The sequence below is a fragment of the Nicrophorus vespilloides genome, unplaced genomic scaffold (genome assembly GCF_001412225.1).
Source record: "Nicrophorus vespilloides isolate i.1.1-1 unplaced genomic scaffold, Nicve_v1.0, whole genome shotgun sequence".
NCBI lineage: Eukaryota > Metazoa > Arthropoda > Insecta > Coleoptera > Silphidae > Nicrophorus > Nicrophorus vespilloides.
In genome coordinates, this window is record NW_017096303.1 from 20,328 (window position 1) to 45,173 (window position 24,846).

The 24,846-nt window shown below is 30.3% G+C and overlaps 1 protein-coding gene across 1 annotated transcript in view; it reads right to left on the bottom strand.

Annotated features, from left to right (window-relative positions):
• Positions 1-24,846, bottom strand: part of LOC108556596 (SCY1-like protein 2) — a 57,705-nt gene that overhangs the window by 2,644 nt on the left and 30,215 nt on the right. The window contains exons 5-14 of the mRNA XM_017912767.1: positions 16,978-17,123; positions 15,717-15,850; positions 13,431-13,545; positions 13,193-13,338; positions 10,071-10,221; positions 7,905-8,154; positions 7,374-7,724; positions 7,057-7,307; positions 6,789-6,851; positions 1,648-1,665 (exon numbers count right to left, since the gene is read on the bottom strand). Of these exons, the coding sequence (XP_017768256.1) occupies positions 1,648-1,665; positions 6,789-6,851; positions 7,057-7,307; positions 7,374-7,724; positions 7,905-8,154; positions 10,071-10,221; positions 13,193-13,338; positions 13,431-13,545; positions 15,717-15,850; positions 16,978-17,123 (1,625 nt within the window). The remainder of the gene's footprint in view (positions 1-1,647; positions 1,666-6,788; positions 6,852-7,056; positions 7,308-7,373; positions 7,725-7,904; positions 8,155-10,070; positions 10,222-13,192; positions 13,339-13,430; positions 13,546-15,716; positions 15,851-16,977; positions 17,124-24,846) is intronic.

Sequence of the window (24,846 nt, forward strand, 5' to 3'; positions counted from 1 at the left end):
TCCATGATTATGTTCCAGGATTTGCGTGCATCTACTTAATTATAAAATAAGCTTGGAATAATAAGCAGATGAACTAATTAAATCCATTATGGACGTACTATATTATGAAGAACTAAATACTTTATACTAATTACATACATGATATCAATTCTATTAAAGAGAGTAGTATGTAATAAATGTAACAAATAACGATCATTTATATTTTGATACGAAACTATTCAATAACAAGTCTTTTCTTACTTTTAGTATAGCAGCTTTTTTTGTATTATCGATAAGTCCATTTCATGTAAAGCATATACCGTCCCCGGAGACAGGCAGTTGCAGAGGGTGTTGGATTCTATGCGGACTATAGATTTCGCTCATCTATTTCCCTCTGCTGACACTTTCCTACGTATCATATATCTTCAATATTCTATTGCAATGCTTTCGAGGTGCAGTTCTTTATAAAAATGGAATTCATTGAAAACATTATTGATTTCTATTGTACTACATAAATTTGATTTGCATATTTATTGTATGTTGCAAATAATAGTGACAATCACACACCTCGTTGCATTTCAAGAATCTATCAGTATTAATATTAAGTTAAATTACTTCACGTCATATACCATAATAAATCGTTATCGAAATAACGATTTACTCGAATATTTCACTTTAAAATATGTTAAATTTATACTTTTCATATTCAGGATACATTACCTACAAACATCCTAAAAATAAAATTTTAAATTCATTTTACAAATAACTGAAACAGTATTTCAGAGATCAGATTCAAAGAAGAAATATCTCTATAATTATTTAATTTTGAAGATTTTGCTTATTATTTTCAGTATAGTAAATTATCTATTAAATATTGCAATTTTAGTTATTGTATGTTTAAATCAATCTTAATTAAATTAAATGTGAAAATATACTATCTTTATAAAAGTTAATCATTTTTATTTTATAATTATGATTATATAAATAAGTTCTACTACGTCCCACTGTTAACTTATTTTTTTTGTTTTCATATAAATAAATGAAGAAGTACTTCAATAATATTAATATAAATAAGTTTTGTGTATTTTGAAGGAAATGATGGTCTGAAGAGAGTTTTTTAATATAGACTTTAGATGTCATAGTTTTAGTGAAATTTAACGCAATTTTTGTTTTAATTATGACTTGGTAGCTATCAATTTTGACTTTGCGCAAATAATAATAACGTTGCGGGATTTTGAAAATTATGATGTTTTGCACAGTCCAGCAAATTTCAATTTCAGTGTGATATACTTTGGGTGTTACTACGATATTTGTTTGTGGTTTGTTCAGTGATTTGAATGCGGTGAACAATTTTGCTGTTTTTATTGTTAGTGTAAAACTAGAAGTACACAAACCAAAATTTCGATGAAAGGTGAAATGTGTTACTTGTTCCTTAGGCCATCTATACTACCCTAACTAACCGGCATCAGATTCCAAGCTCAGATACAAATATATTGTTAGTAGAAAGATAGATAGAGCAATAAAAATAATAAGACGGGTGTGTAATGTGTATGTTCAGTGAATAATAACGCTACGACCAGATACTGGAGGTTTTCGGTTATTACGATAAATGATACCAATAACAATGAATTACAATGAGAAACAAACGTTCAGACGACGAATACTCACTATCATGCTCCGTGCAAGCTGAATAGAGAGACACAGCGCAATCAACAATGGCATATGATCCAAGCGGTCGGGACGGCACAAATGAGAATGATCACAATATGATTAACAACACAGAAAACAAGAAGAACCCAGCCAAAACATGACTCAAAAGTAACAGAAGTGAAAGAAAACGTGAGTTCATTTAATACACACATCATTATTTATTTCAATTTCGCTTTCATTTATTAACCAAATTCAAGATTCTTTATAATCTGCTAACCTGAAACTTTGTACAATATCAAACTATTTTCGGCGGAATTTTACAAAATAATATTTATTATTATGGAATAAAACTGTATTTTTTATTTATTTGTTTAATTGATTATAAAAATGTGACATATCTATAATAACCTTTGATCTGCAAGACAATACAATAAATTGTTTAAACTACTCCATTTATAACAATTATGTTGTAAAATGGTATTCATCAGTTCGTAACTTAATTTTTCCTTTACAGTCTTCACTTTACGATTACAATTTTCATTCTACATCTAAGAAAATATGTTTTTTTTTTCTTCTAAGAATTAATGAAATTATTAAGTTCACATATCTATACGGATAAAAATTATAGTGAAATGAACACCAAAAACATTAAATGAGGTTTAGGTTATGTTGTAAAAAATAGAACATTTAATTGACTAAAATAATTAAATTCAAGATTGTTAATAACTTTGTTGCTCGATAAATTATCTTTCATGCTAAAAATTCATGTTTATAGATGTAAAACTACGATTATTTGACTAAAAATTTATTTGTATTTAATTCTAATTGAAAAATGTAATGTTTAGAAAAATTTAATTAAAGTTAGATAATATTGTTTAAAATTATTTATTGCATTATATTTCTCAGTTCAATAAATAAACAGTCAGAAAATATGTCATAGAAGAAATTGTTCTGAATGACTGGATTGAACATTTATTGCAGAATGACAATAAATTAAATGATTTATTACTAAAGTAAATTGTTATATAACAGATTCAATAGTAAAAAAATGATTGTTGATTGCACATTTAAACAGGGTATTCCAAAAAATAATAGTATCATAGAATAACATCAATAAAGTTTGATTGTGTAAAATATGCAAGATCATCCTAGCCAGTGAACTCGCATAAAATTCGATAAAGTTAGTAGTCTATTAATTATATAAGTTGAGATATCTTATTCGGCGCGTTTGATATAATTCTCTGGAATTGGCTATAGTATTGTATACAACGAAATATAGTATTAGTAGCTTTGATCTCACCTGCATTGTATATACGTACAATGCAAACAAGTTTGTTTGTATTTTTGTTGTGCGTTGGCGTATTCCTGTCGAACGCAAAATGTACGCTTCCAAAGATTCACAGATTAAACCCACCTCCATCGAACGATCGGTAAATAAAGGCTTTAATTAATTCCGAGCGCACGCTTTGATATTTCGTCTATAAATATTAAGGGAGGTCTTTGAATTGCCAATGTATTGGAGGTGGCCTCGACCTCGGCCTCGGCACGGTGTGCAGGGCAACACAAAAAAATCACCCGATTGTTAAATGGAATAATGACGCTCGAATACCGGCGCACAGAGCATAGCCGAATCCGGCAATTACTGTGCCGTTGTTTTCGATCAAGATCAAATGTTTGTTTATGTTGCATTAATGCACTTTGCCGTTCCTGCTTCGAGCCCTTTTATTTCTGTTTCCGCTTGTATAATTATTGTTCTACTTTGTAAATTAAGCTCCGGCTGTTCATAATAGAATATGATATTCTGATATGTATACATCTATACATATATTTGTATACAAAGAGGTATTAAATAAATAATTGAAGGGGAGAGTTGCCGAATTTGGAACGGACTTTAGATTTAACCACTATCATAATTTTGACATAATCAATAAAGGTTGATTAGACATCAAGATGTAAGTTAGCCTCGTAGATACAATGGCAAACAAAACATGATTTATTTAGTATATTCTTTAGATTGGTCTATAGTAGGTAGCAATATATGTCCTTAAATCTACTATAATAATTTTAATAATTCGTAATATATGCTACCTAAATCTAGAAATATTTTTACGTATTTGTCTGGAGTGAAATTATATTTAATAACATCATGGGAACCCAAATTCTTTGATTCGATTAATACTATTTTCACTATTTTGTAGCATTTTTATTCATAGAAGTATGTTAAAACATTTATCATTGTTTAATATACTTATTTCAGTATTTCTTATTGAATAAGTGATAATTATATATATTTCCTTAGTCAGTTCTTTGGCATATTTATTGGATTTACCAGAAATTCAACTATAAAATTTAATTTTTAATATTTTTATATTATTTACAATTGTAATATTTTTGTTAAAGGTTCCAGATATATGAAAATGTAAACAATGTAGTTATTTAGATTTTCATGCATCTAGAACAGTGGTTCCCAACCATTTTTGTGCCGTAGCTCACTAAAGCCTTTCTAGTTTTTTTATAGTTAAACTATAGATATGTCCATTTTAGAATTGCCCCCTTAACAATCAAATTGCCCCCATGTGGGGCGTTGGCCCTACGTTGAAAAACACTAATCTAGAACCTTTAATAAATATATGTCTTAATTATATTATTCTGTCTTTACTTAACATTACCTTCACGCCAATATTAATAAGATTGTTGTAAAAAAATATGCAAATTGTTTGATGTCAATATGATTTACTTTTCGTTATGATCAAGATGAACTTTAATATTCACAGAAGGAAATAATATTAAATTACATATTTACTTTTATGATCTTGTTTAACGATGATTCGGTCTACTCAAAAATTAAAAACTTCTAAATATGTGTCGTGTCGCTTAGAAACGCTTCCTAAGCGCTCATTGCTGTATTACCATACTATAAGATGTCACCACTGTTTTGCACCATTAAAAATTTGAATATTTATATTAAGCCTATAAAGAAGAAGGATCTATATTATATTATTTTAGTCCGCAATACCTTTTAAGAGCACCTAAATAGATGCATTAAAGTTTAATACTTGTGACTCTAGAACTACTGCATGCAATATACATTGTTTTTAATACTAAAATACAAAATTCAGTCTCTTTTCTTCTACAAGATATATAATTAAATATAAAATATAATATCCACGATGTTTAATTCTTTACAACATTAATCTAGATTTCGTCGGAATACAATAATATAAAGATTAGTTAAGTAATAAAATTATTTAACTGGTTATTTGTTTAAGTTTTGAATTCAAATTTAATAATCTTTTTCGTTATTAAGACTACAACAAATAATAACTCATCAATGAAATACATATAACACGAATTCAACATTTGTAACTGATTCATATTGGAATATTTGCATTTAAATACGTTAATACTGATTTTGAATAAACGTTTGATGTAATTAATTGGGATAAAATAGTCTCAATAATTTTATTTTGTATACCAAATTTGTAATTTATTGATACTATGCATTTTAATTAGTATTTTTGGTGGATTCAAATATATTTTCTGGATTTATTTTTAATAATAAACTTAATATAATAAAATATTCATATTGTTTATCTTGTATTGGTTTACTACGGGCGGATTAAATTACAAAATATGAACTAAATTTAAATTACCAATAAAAGAAGTAGAATGATCTTAGGCTCTTTGGCCGAAGTTGTGACAAATGAATGTGTTTAAACAAATAAAAATAAATTAAAAAAAAAATCGTTTTATTCTCATTATACAGTTCAAGTCAATTTTGTGCGTTTTATTTTTCTATGTAATTAGTTTTTCGATTAGTCCCGGCTATAACAGCAAACCAATTACCTGCACTGTGCGAGGTACTGCTGTATTTAAAAAAGTACCTTCGATAGCTCAATTGGTAGAGCGGTGGACTGTATTTATAAAACTGAACTGAATATTTTCAAGGCATTGAATCTTTTTTAAAGATTTAAATAATGCAGCATTGTAATTTCCAAGAGGTTTTCTGTCAATTTGATATTGTATATACTAAATATGTAAACATAGTTAATATATATAAGATTAAGTGCGGCGCAGCTGTACTTTTACTAGAAACGTAATATATCAGGTGACCGACAATTTCATAATCAAAAGTTAGGGAAAACGTGTTCTAGGTAAGAAAGTTTCCGCTGCACTCTTAGAACAAATGGATAAAATTACACATTAAAAGTTCGGAACGAGTTTCGGCATCTTCAGGAAGCAGAGTGCAAGCTGAATGTTTATTCGTACAACGTACAGTATCTCAACAGACATGTTTAAAGCAAACGAAACGAATTTAAAAATCATCCTACATTGACATTGAGTTTTAAAACAAATCAAGTTCACCAATTATAATTCTTAATTAAATATAAGAATATTTGTTTTCATTATTTTTCAAAGATATTTCCACATATAAATTATTTACTAAATATTATACAATTTTGTATACAACATTGCATATGAAATATTAAAAGAATTGTAAAGAAATAATTGTTATTCCCTTTGTATCAGTTGACTTTTTTGAAATTATATATATTTATTTTGTTCTTTTTATTTCTGTATATGTTTTTTTGTACGACTTTAATTTTTGTACGACTATTTTAATTGTTTTTTAAATCAAATATTAAATGTTTTTGTAAATATATTAAACGATTTAAATTACTTTTATAATCAGCTTCATGTCCAATAAATACTTATATCATATGTGTATCATATTTTATATAATTAAGATTTTTAAATATAGAAACAGTAATATATGTATTTTTGTACGCATAATAAGAAATATAGTTTTATTGCTTTGAGGTTTACATTTTTAACGAGTCTAAAAAAGTAAAATGATATTTTTAAAAGGTTTTGTTTCAGACGCATTGAATATATTGAAATATATAATGAAGTGTTTTATGTTTAAAGCGATGAAACGTTGCTTATGCCTTTGCCATAAGACTGTATGTTTTGTTTTTGGCTTATGCAATTCAGTGTGAATATTATTACGTGCATATTTAGTTCTATGAGACGACCATCTAGGTCGGTGTTTCACAGAAAACGCACATTCTTATCCATTGCACTGAAAAAACGATACACATCTTACGAGACACGCAAACATCAACAACAGTCGACCATGATGAGAGTTCTGCACTTACATACGTTGATGGAACCGATAAGCTCGAGCCCTCACGGGACACCGAACTGTAACCTATGGCGCCCTGCATTCCAACAATACTCTTCAATATACACATATAATCTACTGTTCGTTTCAGTTCATAAAGAAAAATCATACACAAAGTAGTAGTGTCGACGGGAGAATCATCTAAGAGCGATTCTAAGAATTCTCCAGTCGGAAAGTAAACTAATCAGTTAAATTTGAATATGTGAGAATAGTGTAATAGTGATAATAGCAAGTATGGTTACCGTTGGTGGTGAAAGGTTAACAGTGGACCCTCGTCTCTCCTGCGGACCTATGCTCGAGTGACGACGTATAGGTAGACCTCCACCAGGGGTACCTCCAGGTGAGGAGGCGCACGATGGAGCGACCCTGATCTTTGGTGTCATGAGAGTATTGTCAGATAACCTCCTGTTTGGAAATGCATTTGCCACCCGCAAGAAATTACTGTCTGGCGAGGACGGAGATCCTCCGAACCACCATCCGCCCAGCATTCCACCTGCAAGTTAATTAGATCAATCGATATATCACAGAAGTGGGCTCGACGCCGACGTCGACACGGAACCTGTGGAATTTTTCCGGGCCATATCCTCTGCACTGGATGTCTTCCTTTGTTCGACTCGCAAATTCGGTATGTTGAATGGGGGTACGTGCATGTTGTCGGAGCTGTATTGGTGACGCAGCGGCCTGTGCCTTTCGGGACTCGGCAGTGATAGATTGTCCAGTTTCAATTTGTTCCTTTGGTTCCTATCAATCTGCTCGAGCATGTCCTGCAGGACTTCCAGCAGGATCGTGAACTGCTCCAAATTCAACGATGGATTTACTGTTTGTGGCAGAAGACTCGGCATAACCTTCGTCGCCATCAAATTCACCGACAGTCCGTACTTCTTATCGCTAAGCATCAGTCTATAAATATCTGCAAACGGAAGAATGCAATAACAGTAGACTTTTAATAACAATAGCCGAGCGCCTCGCACTGCATTACATTATGTAATCTGCGCACAGTGGGCCAGCCTCGAGTTCCAATTTGCAAACTGCCGGAAGCGCTGCTGCGATATTGGAATATTAAAGCGGAGGAATTTTATTAAATACTCACTGACAACTCTTAACGTAATTTGCGGATCCGACAACCTGATTTCATAAAGCAGCGGCAAGACCTCGTCAATTATTTGACTTTTATCCAATCTATCCAATGTCCTCTCCACGCATGATAACACGTTCGATACAATTTTCAAATCGTTTTGATTCTTCTCGTAGATCATCTTCGTTTTCGGTAATATTATCCTTTTAATCGCCATCTCGTCGAGGTACTCTGACACATTAGTTACGGCCAATAATGCTGCACTCTGCAAAGCAAAGCAATTTAAAACTTGTATTTCCTAAAAACTTTTCCTATCATGTTATTTTTAGTTATATCATAATTATAAACGTAAAAGTAAAAGATGTTCAGAGGAAGAGTTCAAAGCAAATATATATATATAAAAAAAAACATTGCTTCATTTCTCGCTACAGATGGATCTCCTATATATTTTCTCTTCTTTAACTAGTCTCATGCAATCTATATTCAGACTATATTTGAAACTAAGAAGCAAAGGACAGGAAATATAAATGCAGCATAAAAATAAATATAGAGTAAAATACTGTAAGCATTAATTATAAATATTGAATTATTCTAAACTATTTAATTGAATATTTAATAATTCAAATATTCAAATTGTAAAAAAAGTTACGATTTTTTTGAGATTTACTTTAAAATATCTTCAAAGCATATGAAAAGTGTTCCTTTAGTACATTCAACATCTTTGCATACAACATCAAATTGCATATTGCTCTATAATAAAATTACGTTAAAAATCGATGCAAGTTCTCGAATACCAAAGAATTCTTATATATAATTTATAAAAATACAAATTTAACGATTTGAGTTTTTGCCTATAAACAATAAAACGCCGATTATCCGGGTTTCAATTTACCAGGTTAACCAATTATTTATTTATTTTACATAATAATATCAAATAATGTTCAAGGAAAATAATAAGAAATTATAGCTTACCTTTAAAAATGTGTTTTTGTATAAAAAATACATAGATATTAAGTATTAAAGCAAATAAAAGCCATGTTTGCATTAACCGTGTTTTTCATTTATCCATTCCCGAATTACCATGGATAATCGGCCTTTTACTTTAATTGCAAAGACAATTATGGGGTATAAATTCATATACATTATATATGATATTTTTTAATACTAACTTAAAATAGCTAAAAGGGGGTTTGAAATAATAAAGATTAATAAAAAAAAGGACAAGGACAATGTTTTTATATATGTTAAGAAGTTCGGAAATTAATTTCGTTTTTTTTTTCACTAAACTATATTGTTATTATATTAAAATGATTATACAAAAATGATTTTGTGCAGTTAGATCTGAAAGATGGTGGTGTACATTCTGGAAATTGCAGTTGATGAAGATATATTAAGCAAACCGCCGAATTCGATAATTTTGTATTGTTATAAAATTATCGAATTCTACTGTTCATGACTAGGTCAAAGAAATTTGTTCATTTCATAACAAAGAAAAACGAAATTAATTTACTAACAACAACAAATTTAAATTTGTCGCTCTTGCAATATTCTAACCTGAGTACATGACCTATTGTACGGTAGTAACAGAATATATATATATATTTTTCTATGTAATAATTATTTTTTCTATGTTTTTTCATGTTAATGATCACTTTGAACAAATTAAAGTGTGTACCCTATAAAAATAAATGTACATTAAGTGTTTACAATTCAAGCAGATTTATTATATTATACTAGCTTGAAATCTGAAAAAGGAATCTGAAAAGTTGAAATTGTCATTTTCAAAGAAATATAACGAATTTTACTAGGTGCTTAGAAAAAATATATATAATTTAAACTATGCATGCATGAACTCAGTTTTTAGCATTTTCATGAATTAATTAATGCACTCTACGGAGATAATAGGGAGAACGCGCCGGAGGAAGAGAAAACTTTATTAAAGGGGGATAATATGCATACGGTGTCTCTTTTTTTTGCTTCGCAGTGATTTCATTATGCACGCAGTATGTGCAGGCAAAAATAGAAGTTGTCGAACGTATTCATGTGCAAGTGGCTCCATGCAGAAGGAAATTTATATTGAAAATAATAAAAAATAAAACTCAGGTAAAACAGACGCGTGTTAATTTGCAATTACGTAGGTTGCATCCCCGGAGGGCGGTAATTACACGATGCTTGGCTCACCTGGACCTGAATGGGACTTTCAAATGCGTTGTACAGCATCGGCAGGACTTCCGTCCGGATGTCGTCCCTCGGGGTTTTTTCGAGGATGATGTGGAGATGCTCCAGGAGGGTAACGGTTGCCTGGACCGATTTGCGTGCCGAAAAAACGTCCCTGCACGAAAAGAGAAGATGGTTTCTCATTTAAACAGTATCCAGCGGGGAATTATAATGGATGCGAAGCTCATTGTTCTGCACATTACGACGCGTATACTCATATATAAAACATACGCACTCGCAATCCTCTTGTTTATGGATTTGACTGATCAAACAGAGGAACAAAAAATATCTATTTACTGTGATATTGCAAAAAAGTTTCATATCCATTCTGGCCGCAATTCTCTATAGACAAATAATAATGTAAATGTATTAGTTACTTAAAAATATACGCAAATGGTTGGTCTTTTGATTTTCAGTAGTCTTTCCACTCTAAACATTTTTATACAGTTTTACCTCGATTAACAATTATATTCGTTTCATTAAATTAGTTTGCTAAGCGAAAGTTCATAAACAAAATAAAAAACTGATTTTTCGAACAAAGAAAAGTCTTATTAAATAACTGTCACCTACAAGATGAAATCACATGTCAAAACTAGTCAAAATTTAATTGTTTCTGTTTTATTTTCCTAAGTAGAGTTATTGCAATTAACACAGATCGGTTAAAAATAGTACTTCTTCCGAAATATTGATATTTTTTACTTTTTAGTAATTAACATTTGCTTCGATAGGAAATAAAAGGAAAACATGTTCTTTACATGTTTCATTGCCTTTTCGAAACCTATTAATTAAACCATTTGGAAAACTTCATTTCTAATTTTTTGGATGTTATATTTCTGTTCTACTACAACTTCTGAATGATTGTCGGGCATAGTCATTAAATTGGAATATTTTCTTTGTTATATTGAAGCTTCATTATCGGATCTAATGATGACCATGCCTCGGTCTGTATTTAAGTGACTTTAGTATATTCAATTTATTGTATTGTACAGGAAACTAATATATTAATTTAATTTATTAATTATGCTTTGTAAAAGACTTAAATGAATTGAAAAAAAATTGTGTAAATTGATTTAAGAATAAATCTATTTATTGAAATATTGGAATCTATTTAGGGATTGCTTGGAAAATATATAACAATATAATGATTTTCAGATTATATTCCATGGATGTTTGTATGCAAGTTGGGCATATGCAGTATATAGAAAAAGTTTTTTTTTACTTTGGATTCGAATGATGCGTGTAGGTGTTAAAAATCAATTTTTCACGTTATATTTTTGCAGTGGGAATGCCATTTCCTAGGTGAAAATTGGATATGGGAAATTGGAAAAGTTACGTGCGGTATTTGAGTTCACGTAAAATTCGATTTGAAAAGTGTCAATATCATCTAATATTTGCATATCGGAATTATTTAATAATGCATTACTCACATAGAACTGCATTTTTTATTTAGTTTTTCGTATATATATAATTTATTCGAAAATTGTTAAAATATTACATAAAAGTTTTCCCATACTAAAATATCGTACGATTATAATAAATAATTATATTAACATTTATTTAACAAAGGATAGATATGCAATCATTTTAGGTTGAGGGCTCTGTCGAAAAAGATATTTGTGTGCTCCAAGAAGACGGTGTTGGTGCTCTAGAGCAGTGGTCCACAACCCCCGGTCCGCTGACCGGTATCGGTCCGTGGATCAAATGATACCGGTCCGCGGATCAAATGGTACCGGGCCATTTTATTTTAACTCACTAGAATCTAGTGAGTTAAAATGTTAAATCACTTTATATTCATTTTTTGGTGTAACTATACTAACGTCCCCCCTCGACGGGCCGCGGTAAAATTATCAAACGTTGACCGGTTCGCTCTAGAGGAGCCAAAGCTAACCGTCGGAGAAGAAGCGTGGAGTTCTGAGAAGAGTAGAAAGTATTGAATTCTTCTTTTCAACAAAAGGAAGTGGTGCCCAAAAACTTCCCACGTAAGGGACTCACGCCCAGCCGGAAGTAGAAGATTTTGTCATTTGTTTTATTCCACGTTTTCACCCTTCGTGTTACAAATCGGCGACCAACGTAGGCGACGCTATGCGTCTGATCAAGAAGGGTTATAATTAAGAAATCAATATCTGCAGAATATTGTTTAAATATTTGAAATTATTTAATAGAAATTAGTGAAGCAATTTATCTTCTTTTTTGTATTAGTTTACATTTTTATTTCGCTTAACATTGAGATGTTAACTGCAGTTGATTATGACTGGAACAAGGAGGTTATAAAAAAAATAATTTGTTGATGGATGGTCGATAGTTTTTGTGGTTCGTATGATTCAAACATGGCAGAGTGGATTCAAACTATGTTGATGCAAGGTTTTCTAATATAAAAAAAAGACTGGATGATTTGGATGAATTTAATTTATGTGTTAATAATTTTGTTTGTATTTTGTTTTTGGAACCAATGATACGTATCCTATTTTAATACAATGTGTTCAGCAGTTGTGACTATTTTTTTTAATGTTCCTGGTTGGATGTAAACCGCAAACGTTTCATTAGAATAAATGAGTTGTCAGTATTTTATTAACTGATTCCATTATATGCATGCTGTAACACGACAGGTGAGATCGTGCACTAAAACAAATGACAAGATCTTTTAATTCCGACTTTGCGTATTTATCGGATTTACTATATTTAGATACGCAAATAATAACAATTATATTATAAATTAAGATTTTTAATAAGAATTAATTTATTTTCAAAGCTGTGTAACCATGCTTGAATGGTTTTATAAATGAATAATATTAATAATATATATACACAGCAATGAATCGAACAGTTCTTATTCACTTTAGTCCGACTTCAAAACAAACTAAATGTTTATTGAGAAAATAATAAAATAAATTCTAAAAATTTCATTTAAAGTCCTTGATTAGTCTGGTTATTAGTGGACTATACGATGTATCTGCTTAACGTTTCTAATTTATTATATGTTTAGTTCTCACAATATCGAGATTGGTATTTGTAATATTACTTAGCCAAATATTTGGTGTTGAAAAAGGAATGTTCGAGATTGAAGTGTTATACATTAAATTCCATACCTAAAGGAGGGAAGCACAATGGTTTCGTATTCCTCAATGGTGCATTCTCGGATCATGAATAAAGCTGCCTGGAGTACGGCAGCTTGCACCTCTTGCGATTTCATCTCTTGCTGGAGCGAAGGCCATACATGCTGGAACCACAGTTTCTGCAATGCGAAAGTACATTTAAAATTTGTTTTCCATTAATAATGACGGCGCGGGGGAGCGCTGTCGACCCCGGGGGAAATAAAGCGTGTACCTTCGGGATGTATGGTAACGCCTCCTTCAATGTCATCCTGTAAAAATGGGTCTTTTGGGTTGGATCCTTCATAGTTATGACATCTAAAAATTGGAGAGCATTGACCGCCGGATCGCTGTAAAGGCGAAATTGATTTATTAAATATGAATAGAATCAATTTCATTGAGATTTTAAACGAACCGAAATTATAAACTTTCTGGCTTTTATTGGATAGAGGAAAATGCTATATGGATCATGCAATTGATTCAAAGAAAATGTATATATATAAATATATATATTATTTAACTGAGCGATCAGTTTATATATCTACATGACTAGACCATTTAGTATTAAAAAACAAACAAAAGTTCTGCACAAGGACATAATCACAACATTTATCCATAAAATCACAGGTGCATTAAAAATCAAGTTGGGAGTATTTATATAGCTTGAACTCTCATTGACACATAATATTAAAACTCTCAATCAGCAATAGCATTCCTTTACTCGGCCAGAAGGGCTTCACACCAAACATTAAGGATGCCCGGCGTATCGCTCTAATCGCTGGTGCACCTTCCATGATCATCAGTTTACACACATAATTCCTGGAGCAGCTTTCTCTTCTAACACTTAATGACACCACATCAGCTTCTACATGTAGAATATTTAATGGACATGTTGATCGATAAAAAACATAATCCAGTCTGGAATGAATAAATAACCTATAAAACATTAACATAGTTGCATGGTCTGATCCCCAATCAAGTTCTGAAATCGCAGTGAGTATGTTTATCCCCTTTTCGCAAGTTTTGATAGTTTGTTCGATCTGTTTATTCCAAGAAAGTTAGCTATCCAGCCATACTCCAAGGAATCTTATTTATTTGACTCATTCTAGCAACACATCCTCCAACAAAATCGGTGGGACGTAGACAGGTTTGCTTCTCGAGAACAGAATGCCCTTGGTTTTCTCCGTTGACATACACATATTTTTGTTCTTTAAAATTTAAAGACCAAGGGTGTGTAGTACTGCTGGGAGTAAATAAGTGCTGATCACGCTCGAGCTTCGGGGAAGATGTTCAGGAGGGCCACCGTCACGCATCGGATGACATCCTGGAGCACGTTGTCTGTCGTAGCATTTAATAGGTGATTTATTTTGTAATTATCTATTTTTCATAAATATCAAGCTTTACAAATTGATTAATTAGAGAGAAAAAACACACAAACATTGATTCAATTAGTTGTCTCTAAACCTGTTGAGTAAGTCTTGCCATTTTATTTACTGCATGGATCAGTTCTGTAGCCAGTTGGTTTGGGTACTTCTCTACCCTGAATGCCGTAGGTCCATATCGGTTTTAAGATAGCTTTATACACCAAACCTTTGTTTTCTATCGGGATACATGAGTGTCTATCTAATAACCAGTCCAGCTTTCTGTCCTCAACTTGAGAATTTTTTCTTAGCTGCAATGTGCGTTTTCCAGGTAAGTCGTCGATCTAGGTCCATGCCAAGGTACTTGGCGTCATCTGCTTGAGGCAGAGTGCAACCATTTAATTGGACTGGAGGACATGCCTGTTGACTCATAGTAAACGTCACATGCACCGATTTAGCTTCGTTTGCTATAATTCTCCATTATTTTAGCCAGTCCTCGATGTTTATAAGGTTTGCTCGGAGCATTTGTGAAGCAGTTGTCAGTGTGCGATGATAAGACTGCAGTATCATCAGAAAATGTGGCCACAGTGACTTGTTGAGATATAGGCAGATCCGCCGCGAAAAGGAGGTACAGCAAGGGTCCTGAAACGCCGCTCTGAGGGCCTCCAGAGAGGATTGGTCGTAGAGTTGTGATTTCGTCATTGTGTTTGACCTGAGAGTGTCTCCCTGTTAAATATGATTTAAAGATGGTATAGTATACGTGGGGAAGACACTTTTTAATTTTGTATGGCAGCCCCTCGTGCCACACCCTAACGAAGGCTTGATATATGTCCAGGAAAGCGGCGGCGGTACCTTCTTTTACTTCGTAAAAATCGCAAAGGCAACCCTAAAGTTCTTGTTGCAACAAACTTAAAAAAGGGTAAGTCTGTATTAGAAGAAGATATAACTATACAAATTTGGTCAGTCACCTGAGTTTTTGGACAGTACGCAAACCTGTTAAATTATACATTCAGAACTGATGCCTTTCGTTAATCTAAAGCTTATTTTTGTGTGTGTACTAGTATGAATATAGTGTAAATGAAAAATAGAGTAAGAAGGATTATAACTGCAGAAAGCAAAAACTTAGTTTATCATGCAGTAGATTATTGATGTAGTTTTACCTAAAGTATTTAATTAGTATCAGCAGTTGTGCCGTGGGACGTTGCCGGGTGTCTCTGGAGAGAAGGCGAGACGTTGCTTCTTGCAGAGGCACAGGTACTCGGGGCAATAAAATGTTTTTCACTTGGTCCTCCAGCTTGAAATTAATTAAGAATAAGTGCATGTAATCTCGGTTCTTCGATTCATAATTAAATTAGAATTTTTTATGGGAATTTATGAACACGCGATGTTTAAAATCCCTCAATCAAAAGCTTCTCTTATATTGCAATCTCCCGAATCGATTATACAGCAACTACATAAACTAACGGCATTCATTTTGTAATTAATAATCAGCTTGGCTTGACCGAGCTACCCTTTTTCATCGAATATTGATTATGCGCAATGCGTTTTGTTGTTAAATTTTATATTTAATATATATATATACATTTATATTACATTTATATATTATACCTACATGACTTAATCTGAAGTTGACTATCATTTATATAAAAAAAATCGCATATATAATTGTGATAATTAATAAATATTTAACGTGACTATAAGTTTTTTCAAGCATAATTTGTTATGGGAACATGCTCGTAATCCAAATTTCTCGATCATTGCGAAGCACATAAAAGAGAAAATTCAATACATTCTTCAGTACCGCTACGACCAATGGGAGAAGCGGAGCAGGCGGCCAAACAATATTGTGTTGTTTATGGACCCAATCCAACAGCAAAGCATTTTATCCAACGCTTCCGTTCTGGCAATATGGACGTCGAAGATGAGACATGATTTGGTAGGTCTAGTCGGACCGGCATGCAAGCACTTATTCCATTGCCCAGGAACTGAAGATTAGCCAGAAAACTGTTTAGAACTATTTGCATAAGGCTGGTATCACGAAGAAGCTCCATGTAGGAGACAAAACGCTTAGAACTTTTTACTTCAACCAATATATTTCCAAAACTCTCGGAGTTTTAGGTTAACGTATAAGAAATACTCGCTCGTTTATCAAGTTAAAATTGAACTTTTTACTAGTCTTGCAAAATATTCGCAGACCATGACATTTGATATTTTCATTTCGTTTTTAAGTTTTATGATCAAATGTGTTTTTAACTAATATCTAAACTAATAACTTATGAGAGCGTTTTATGTACGAATTTTAGTTTTGTCTGAAATTTACTCGCTTAATCAAATATTCCCTTTTCCTATGTTAAGTGTGCATTATATTAAAGATTTTACGGTACAGAATTAACTGCTAATATGCAATTATAACGTTCTTACCAGTTCGAGTTGTTTCAAATAAGCCGAACTCGAGTTTCCAGCCTGTATCAAGGGTCTTCCATTATTGAATATTGCACATATTACCATTCCCAATGAAAACATATCGCTCAATATGCTGGACACCGATGATATTTGAGTTTCGGGCGCTGAAACAACATTAATAAATGAATTAGTCTTGAATCATAAAGAGATTTTATAACGTAATTATAATATAATTCATCCCTCATTGATTTATATATTTTCTGTATCTTTATATATTTTCTATCCTAATATTTTTTTCTATGTAGAATACAAATATAATGACAGTTAATCATTATTGCACAACAGAGGTTAAAATTATTGTTATCATTATAATTGAAATTAGATAATCAAATATTACTAAATTATAATGTTGCATCCACACTACAAGGACTAAAGACCTAAATCAAACATACAAAATTTTACTGGTTATCATTACTATTAAGCTAAAACCGTTAAAACAGTTAATAAATAAGTATAGCAATAACTGGGATTATTCGAGGGTAATTGGGTTTACCAATATTTCGTGCTGAATAAGTGCAGAATAATCGATGATTTTAGAACCGATATTAAAAATAATAAAGTGATTTGATTATATTAATGAAAAATACCATATGCCAAATATTTTTTATTACATTAGAAGTTTTTCAAAAAGTACAATTTTTGTAAAAATAGTGTATGTATTTATATTTATTTTTAAAAACTTTATTGACATCGCTTCATTGTTTTTACATTACATTTTTAGGCAATCATTTCACTTTATAAAACTGAATATCATAAATTATTATTAAGCCTAATGTAGTTGTATTTCTTTTGGCAATACTAGTGTAAATACTTACATACAAATGACGTTTTGTACTCCACTTTCAAGACATTAACGTACAAACAATTTTAGCGCGTAGTCCGTTCGTAAAACATGGCTAATTCAAAAATATTATCAGTTATCAGTTACTTGCATGACGTCGTATGCTAATTTCTATGTGTAGAAAAAAACACAAAATTTGTCTGAACACAAATTTGGAAAATGATGTAGCAGGCACACAATCCGAGACTTCTCTTCTCCTCGTCACTCATACGAAAAGTCGCTCGTTAAGCGAGTAGATTTATTACAATTTGTTTTGCTCGTTATGCGAATTACTCCTTATGCGAGGTGCTATTTATTTTAATTTTGTTGAATTAAAATTTATTCTTCTGATAATGGCAAATAGTATAATAAATGTCATCTGTAACGTAACATTTAAAGAATAACTCAAATAGATACAAATTTTGATTTTTGAAAAAAATGGAAAAAAACTTCATTGACTTCACTTCGTTATTTTTTTAAATTATTACATAGCATTCTGTAGGTACTTTAAATAGAATAATGTATAAACAATGTTTAAATATAAAAAATTAAGATTGGATTATTTATAAAACTTAATTGCTGATAATCCTAATTTAATGGTGTTTCTTTTGGCAGTAGCATTATACATACTTACGTATAAATGTGGCTCTATACCCCAGTTTCAAGACATTAACGTACAATTAATTGTGACTCGTAGTCCGTTAGTAAAACATGAATAATTTAAAAATATTATCACTATATCTTACTATATGGTGTATGGTCATTTTTGTATGCACTGTGACCAGTAAGTGAATTTAATAAATATTTTAATAAAGATAAATAATTTAGCACCCTTATATTTATATTTGTGAGAATAATCGAATAATTTCTATATTTCTATATTTTTCACAGCAAATAAGGAAAATAACAATCGCATTTAGACGTCTGGTACAGATTTGGGGACTTTGAATGAATATCGGCGGAAAAATCAAAAAAATGTCATAAAGGTAATCCCTCGTAAATACGATTTTGCTTAACGACAATAAATGCGATGTTCAATTAGGATACATCTGTCAAAATCTCACTAATGTGTATTGCGCAAAACAAACTTTCTCCGAATATTAACTTTTTGATATCAAAACCCAATTCAGTTGGTTCCGCGAATATCTCATACTATTTGAAAGCGGACTTATCGATACATATAAAAAACACACAAAATAGATTTGTACTGAGAAAAAAAAATATGTACAAAAATAATATTATGTGCTAATTTTTATTTAATTTGCTCAATTAATATTTAGCTTGTTTTTAAATTTTCAAACCGTATTGTGACAAATAAAATAACATGTTTATGTTGACATTAAACCTACATAGGATTGTATTTTTTTTTTCATTCAAATATTTTAATATTTCTACAATAACGTAACAAAATGTAACTGTAAATAATAGGAAATATCAACATTTGTAGAATTACGCAAATATGCAACTAAATTTAACTTTAGATGCGTATGCGTATGGCGTATGGAAAAAATAATTTGGAAATTTATTATTAGTAAATTTGTTAACAATTTTCTCAAATGTTTTCAAATTTAAATAATAATAAATAAATCAATTTAAAAAATCTATTAATATCAAATAAATGTGTGCCAAATATATATAAATAAAATATTAATAAATCAAAATATTATGAACATTTATTGGTATTTTTTGGCAACAGGAATATATATGCTAACATGTAAATATAAGTTTCACCTTTACTCACTTCTCATAAACATAGAATATTTTACTGCACATAGACCGTTCGAGAAACATGGGTCTATCAAAAATATCATCAATTTATCTATTTATCTGGTGTCTGACACTTTTAATTTGCAGTGAGAGCAGTAAGTAAATTTTTATATAAAAATTTTCAATGAAGAGATAATTATACAAAATTACAGATGCAAATTCCGATATCTGCATCGAAACAATCCGATTGCCCAATGTTTTGAATTTAGGTAACAAGACTTACTTCTTTGATATGAATAATAAGGTGAGTGTACTAAATTCATATTTGAAATAGCAAATTTTGTGAATAGTGTACATTATATTTATTATTTTGCTAAGCTAAATTGGATCAGCGCCAACTTGGCTTGCAAACAATACAACATGGAGCTGGTAGCGATTGATACTGATGAGGAATTTGATTTTCTTCTTGTTTATATTTGTAAGAATTTTATTATATTTTTGATTATTTTATTTATATGTTAATTGATTTTGTAGCAAAAATGGGTATTAACTCTCACATTTGGACGTCTGGTACAGACTTGGGAACAGAAGGCGAATATAAGTGGATGAGCAATGGTCGTAGCATATTTTCGAACAGATGGCACAAAAATCAACCGGACAATGCGGGTTCAGCAGAACATTGCATTCATTTTTTAATTCGCGATGGTTCAATTTTACTAAATGACTATAAATGTGATATTAAAATGGGATATATCTGCCAAAGTATCACTAAAACATATTGCGGAAAACAAACTTATTCCGAATGTTGATTACATTTTAAAATTATTTTTAAACCCGACATTAATAAAATATTTACAATCAGTTTATAATGATAGAAATAAATTCCTAGCGGAAATTTTTCTAAAAAAAATGTAAAAACAAAATAATATTAAATTTGACATAAATAACTATTTTTCAATATATTTTGGGGTCAAGCGTTTGATGTCTTTTTAGTCTATGGGTATTTTCACCGTTGCCTAATAATATATTTATCCAATCTATTTTGATACGCCCTAAATATTGAAATTTCATTTTCACAACTACATAATTTTTAATGTGTCACGATATGACTGTTGTAATTTTTATGCGTCAAAAAATTTAACATATTTTTTATAAATCTGATCGCAACAAATATGAAAAATAATTATCAGATTTTAACGTATGGTACAGATTTTGGGACCGAAGGTAAATACAGGTGGATGAGCAATTGAAAGTTAGTATCAACTCCTTGAGAATAAAGAGGTTCGAGATAAACGTGATTAAGAAAATCATCAATCTTCACTATCTATACCCCAGCGCCCAACTTTACCACCTCGTCACTATCCCCAAAATCTTCGAAATCCTCAAAAAAAAATCCAATTTTCACTTTCCTTAACACCGTAAAACTAATGTTCCTGCCTCCATCAATCGCTCACGACCTAATTCAAAAACCCAAAACTAAACCTTACCCCAAACAAGAGCATCGACACACCTTATCTTTTTTTTTATTAGTTCTCTTTTTTGTTCTCTAAATGAGCAACAGCCCGCAAGTAAGCCATCACCAGAATAGTATAGTTTAAGACATATGTAAGATTTTATCATCAATAAACGTCAAGTTAAGTTAAAAATATGTAAGTTAATTGTTCATTATGATTTTAGAATCTGAAGCAAAGTATACTAGAAAAATTTTACATTTGGCAAACAAAAATAATATATAGCAATATTCAACTTGGAATACGTAACTTTTTATGATAAATTGGTTTCTAGAATATAACTAAAATATTCTAGAAGTTTATTGTTAAAACATCATAAACTTAAGAAGTTTTCAGTAGCGAAACAAATACGCCTGAATTCAAAAGCGTGGCTAAATCTTATTAATTTTATTAAAATAAATAAATAAATAAAATTTTAAGTTCCTACTCTTAGTTGTAGTAGAAAATTTAAATAATTAATAACAAAGTTTATTGTTGATATCCAGCAAAAAAACTTTAGTTTTAAATCCCAGGTTTTTTTTTCATAAAAGATGAGAAGAACTTTTATTTAATAAGATTCCATATGTTCTACCGTTATTCTAAATTAAGACTTATTTAAGCTCAGTGTACATTGATTTTTTATATTTTTCTTTATTGTATAAAAATTTGGTGCATTGCAGTTATTTAAAGTGTCATTATAATTATAATTTTACCAATTAACTATAATGATTTAACATTGATGTTGGTTTTCTATTAAAACTTGACTTTGCTCAAAAATCATTCAAAGGTCATAAAATATGGTAATTTTGTATCAATTTCAAAATGTTCATCATAATTTTACAAAATAGTCAATGTTTAAGAAAGCTGCTTTATAATCTTTCCCTTCTAAATCTACTTCTTTACCTCATTAACACTATCAAAAACCTACTTGAAAATCGTTCAGTAAAAGTTAAAATCAGCTATTCCTTTACCAGTTCCTTTAAATTTATGTTATTGTATACATTTATTATTTTTGTAATAATATCTGAATTACTAGAACAAAATGTATAAAAGTATGATTTCTAATTTACGTAACGTATCTATCTGTATAATTCTGTTAAACACATTAAGTTAATTGAAATATGTTGGAGAAAATAAGATAGGACAACCAATTTTGCTGGTCCATCGATAATTTTAATTCCACGCTGTGTAACACTATTAAAATGAGAATTCCGATGCATTACAACTTCTCTGTGATGCTGCTAAATTGGAATTGGTGCCAAAACCGCAGTCAATATGCTAGGTGCGTATGCTGCCTGAGACATGAGTCGGTTGTGTTGGGGATTACAATCGAACATTCGGTTTGTTCAATTGCCAAACAGATTCAGAATTTGTCGGCCAGCATCATTCGATATTGAAATCACGTAACAGTTTCTGTGCAAACGCATAAATCACACATTTGAAGTAAATTATTATTGTTGACAGTTGATTTTATTATTAGTGCTTAAATATTTCTAAAAACAAAATATTATTAAATCATTAGTATATTAATATTTTGTATTTGAATTTAATTTCTGAAAATATATTTATAGGAAACACAAACAAAGTGATAATAGTAAAACAATGTGATTAAAGTCCCAAACAGCAATGAAGCAAACTATATAAGATTATGTTAAATGAAATGTATATAAAGAGATATAAAAAATAGTATTTGTGAAATTATTATATAAGTTTTGCCACTTCATTTTAAAAAAATATGAGAAAGGAACACAAGGCCGTTTGGTAGATTTTCTGAGTATGATGCAAGTCTTCGAAATGCCACCCATTACATCTTTCGACTTCCTATTTTTTTTGTGTGAACACTGTTATGCCTTACTGTGTTGCTTGGTGCGTCTGTATTTTTGCATACTACCACTACAAGGCCTTTTATTATAGTTTTCACTAAAATGTGAAAACACTACTTTTTCGAGCGTTTATTTTTCATTTTTTCAACTTTTAACGCGAATTTCAGCCAAATTACATTCCCAAAACATCCAGCTTTTACAAAAAAAATATCAATAAAAAAATAATTTCAAGAAAAAGTGAACATTTATGAGTAGAACCAATGTTGTTGAAATTTTATTTTAGTGAAAAATGCTGTAATTGAAGGAGTGAAAATAAATAATAATAATAAAATTGATTGCAATAATAAATTACCAAAATATAAATTTAACATAATAACAAAAATTAAACTGCTGCAATTCAAATATTATTATTATATAATAGATAATTTTTGGTATAAATTATATAATTTAATATACGTTACTTGACTTACACGAAGTCTATAATAACACGATCAACAATTATGACAACCCTCGCTACTTTAAATACATGTTTAGGTATAATTTTTCAGAATTTTTAATAGTATTATTTTTTTTTCCGTTGAACAAAGTAATTGATTTGCGAATACCCAATTATTAATTTGGATTTCATTAGAATAGTTTTTCTTGTGTTTATCAGAAACCATGTATCAACGAAATATCAGCAAATATTTAAATCTAATTAATTATAATAAACTATAAAATAATTTACGAAAAGTTAAAACTAAATTGTAAACGATTTAATGTATTTATTTTAACGTTATTGTATAATTATATACGTTTAAAGCAGATGCCATACAATAATAGATCAATTTAAATATTTACTATATAATCAATGTATTTTATTACAAAACAAATTACAGTAGAATTTTCCACTGTAGTAAATTTGTTGTCAACCAACAAACAAAAACAGCTAAAATAATGCAGAATTGCCAATATACATTGTAACAGTAAATAACAATTTACCGTTTAGCAGATATACAATTTCACCTACAGTTTAATATACATTTGTTTCAATGACATTTATATGATTAATTTAACGTTAATATTAATTGAATATAGCGCAAGTATAATTCGAAGCCAAAGTAATGAAAAATAATTACATCTGCGAAGCGTAATTCAATGAGCTTAAATGTTATTAAATATTAGAGGTGTGAGTTATTATTCAATCTATATTCGCTATGGATTTTCGTCTAGCCTTTCAATTTTATTTAGTGCGTAATACATACATTTGTTTAGTTAACATTCATATGATTAATTTAACGTTCATTAAATGCAGCACAAAAATATCGATTCCTAGTAAATTCAATTATAATTCGAAAATAATTCTATGTGTGAAGTGTATTTGAAAGAGCTTAATATTAAATTTTGCGTTATTATTTAATATTTAAAATTACGTCATCGAATAATGCATTTTTTCACCAAGCTATTCAATTTGATCTTTTTTTTGAGAGCAAATGAAATCTTGCATTTAGATCACGGCAGGAGCCGTGATACTGTGGGATTTCTACCCACTAAAACCTCTCCCCTTCTTCATCAGTATCCAGGTATCCAATCAGTATCAGTATCAGTATCCAATACTTTGATATTTATTCGCAATGTTGATTATGTTTTCTAGCATATCACTTCAACATGTGTTGGTCTCTACTACCAGTTTCTTCCTAGGTCATTTCCAGCCTCTGCTTGTTATCATCCTTAGTGGATAAATATCTTAGAATTTCATCATAGAAGGTTTATAGTACTAGTAATTCTCAAAAATTTGTTTTCGCCTCATACTTCATCCTTGTCTATCTGCAGCACCTGAAGAACGTGTGTTTCAACTTTTTTTATATTAGCGATGAAGTACACATATCCGGAAAGGGCTTGGCTCAGATGGAAAGTTGTTTCAAAGTGCTTTCAAAATGTTTTTTCAGAATAATTTAACGTTCATTAAATTCAGCAGACAGGCATAAATTCCTAGTAAATTCAATTA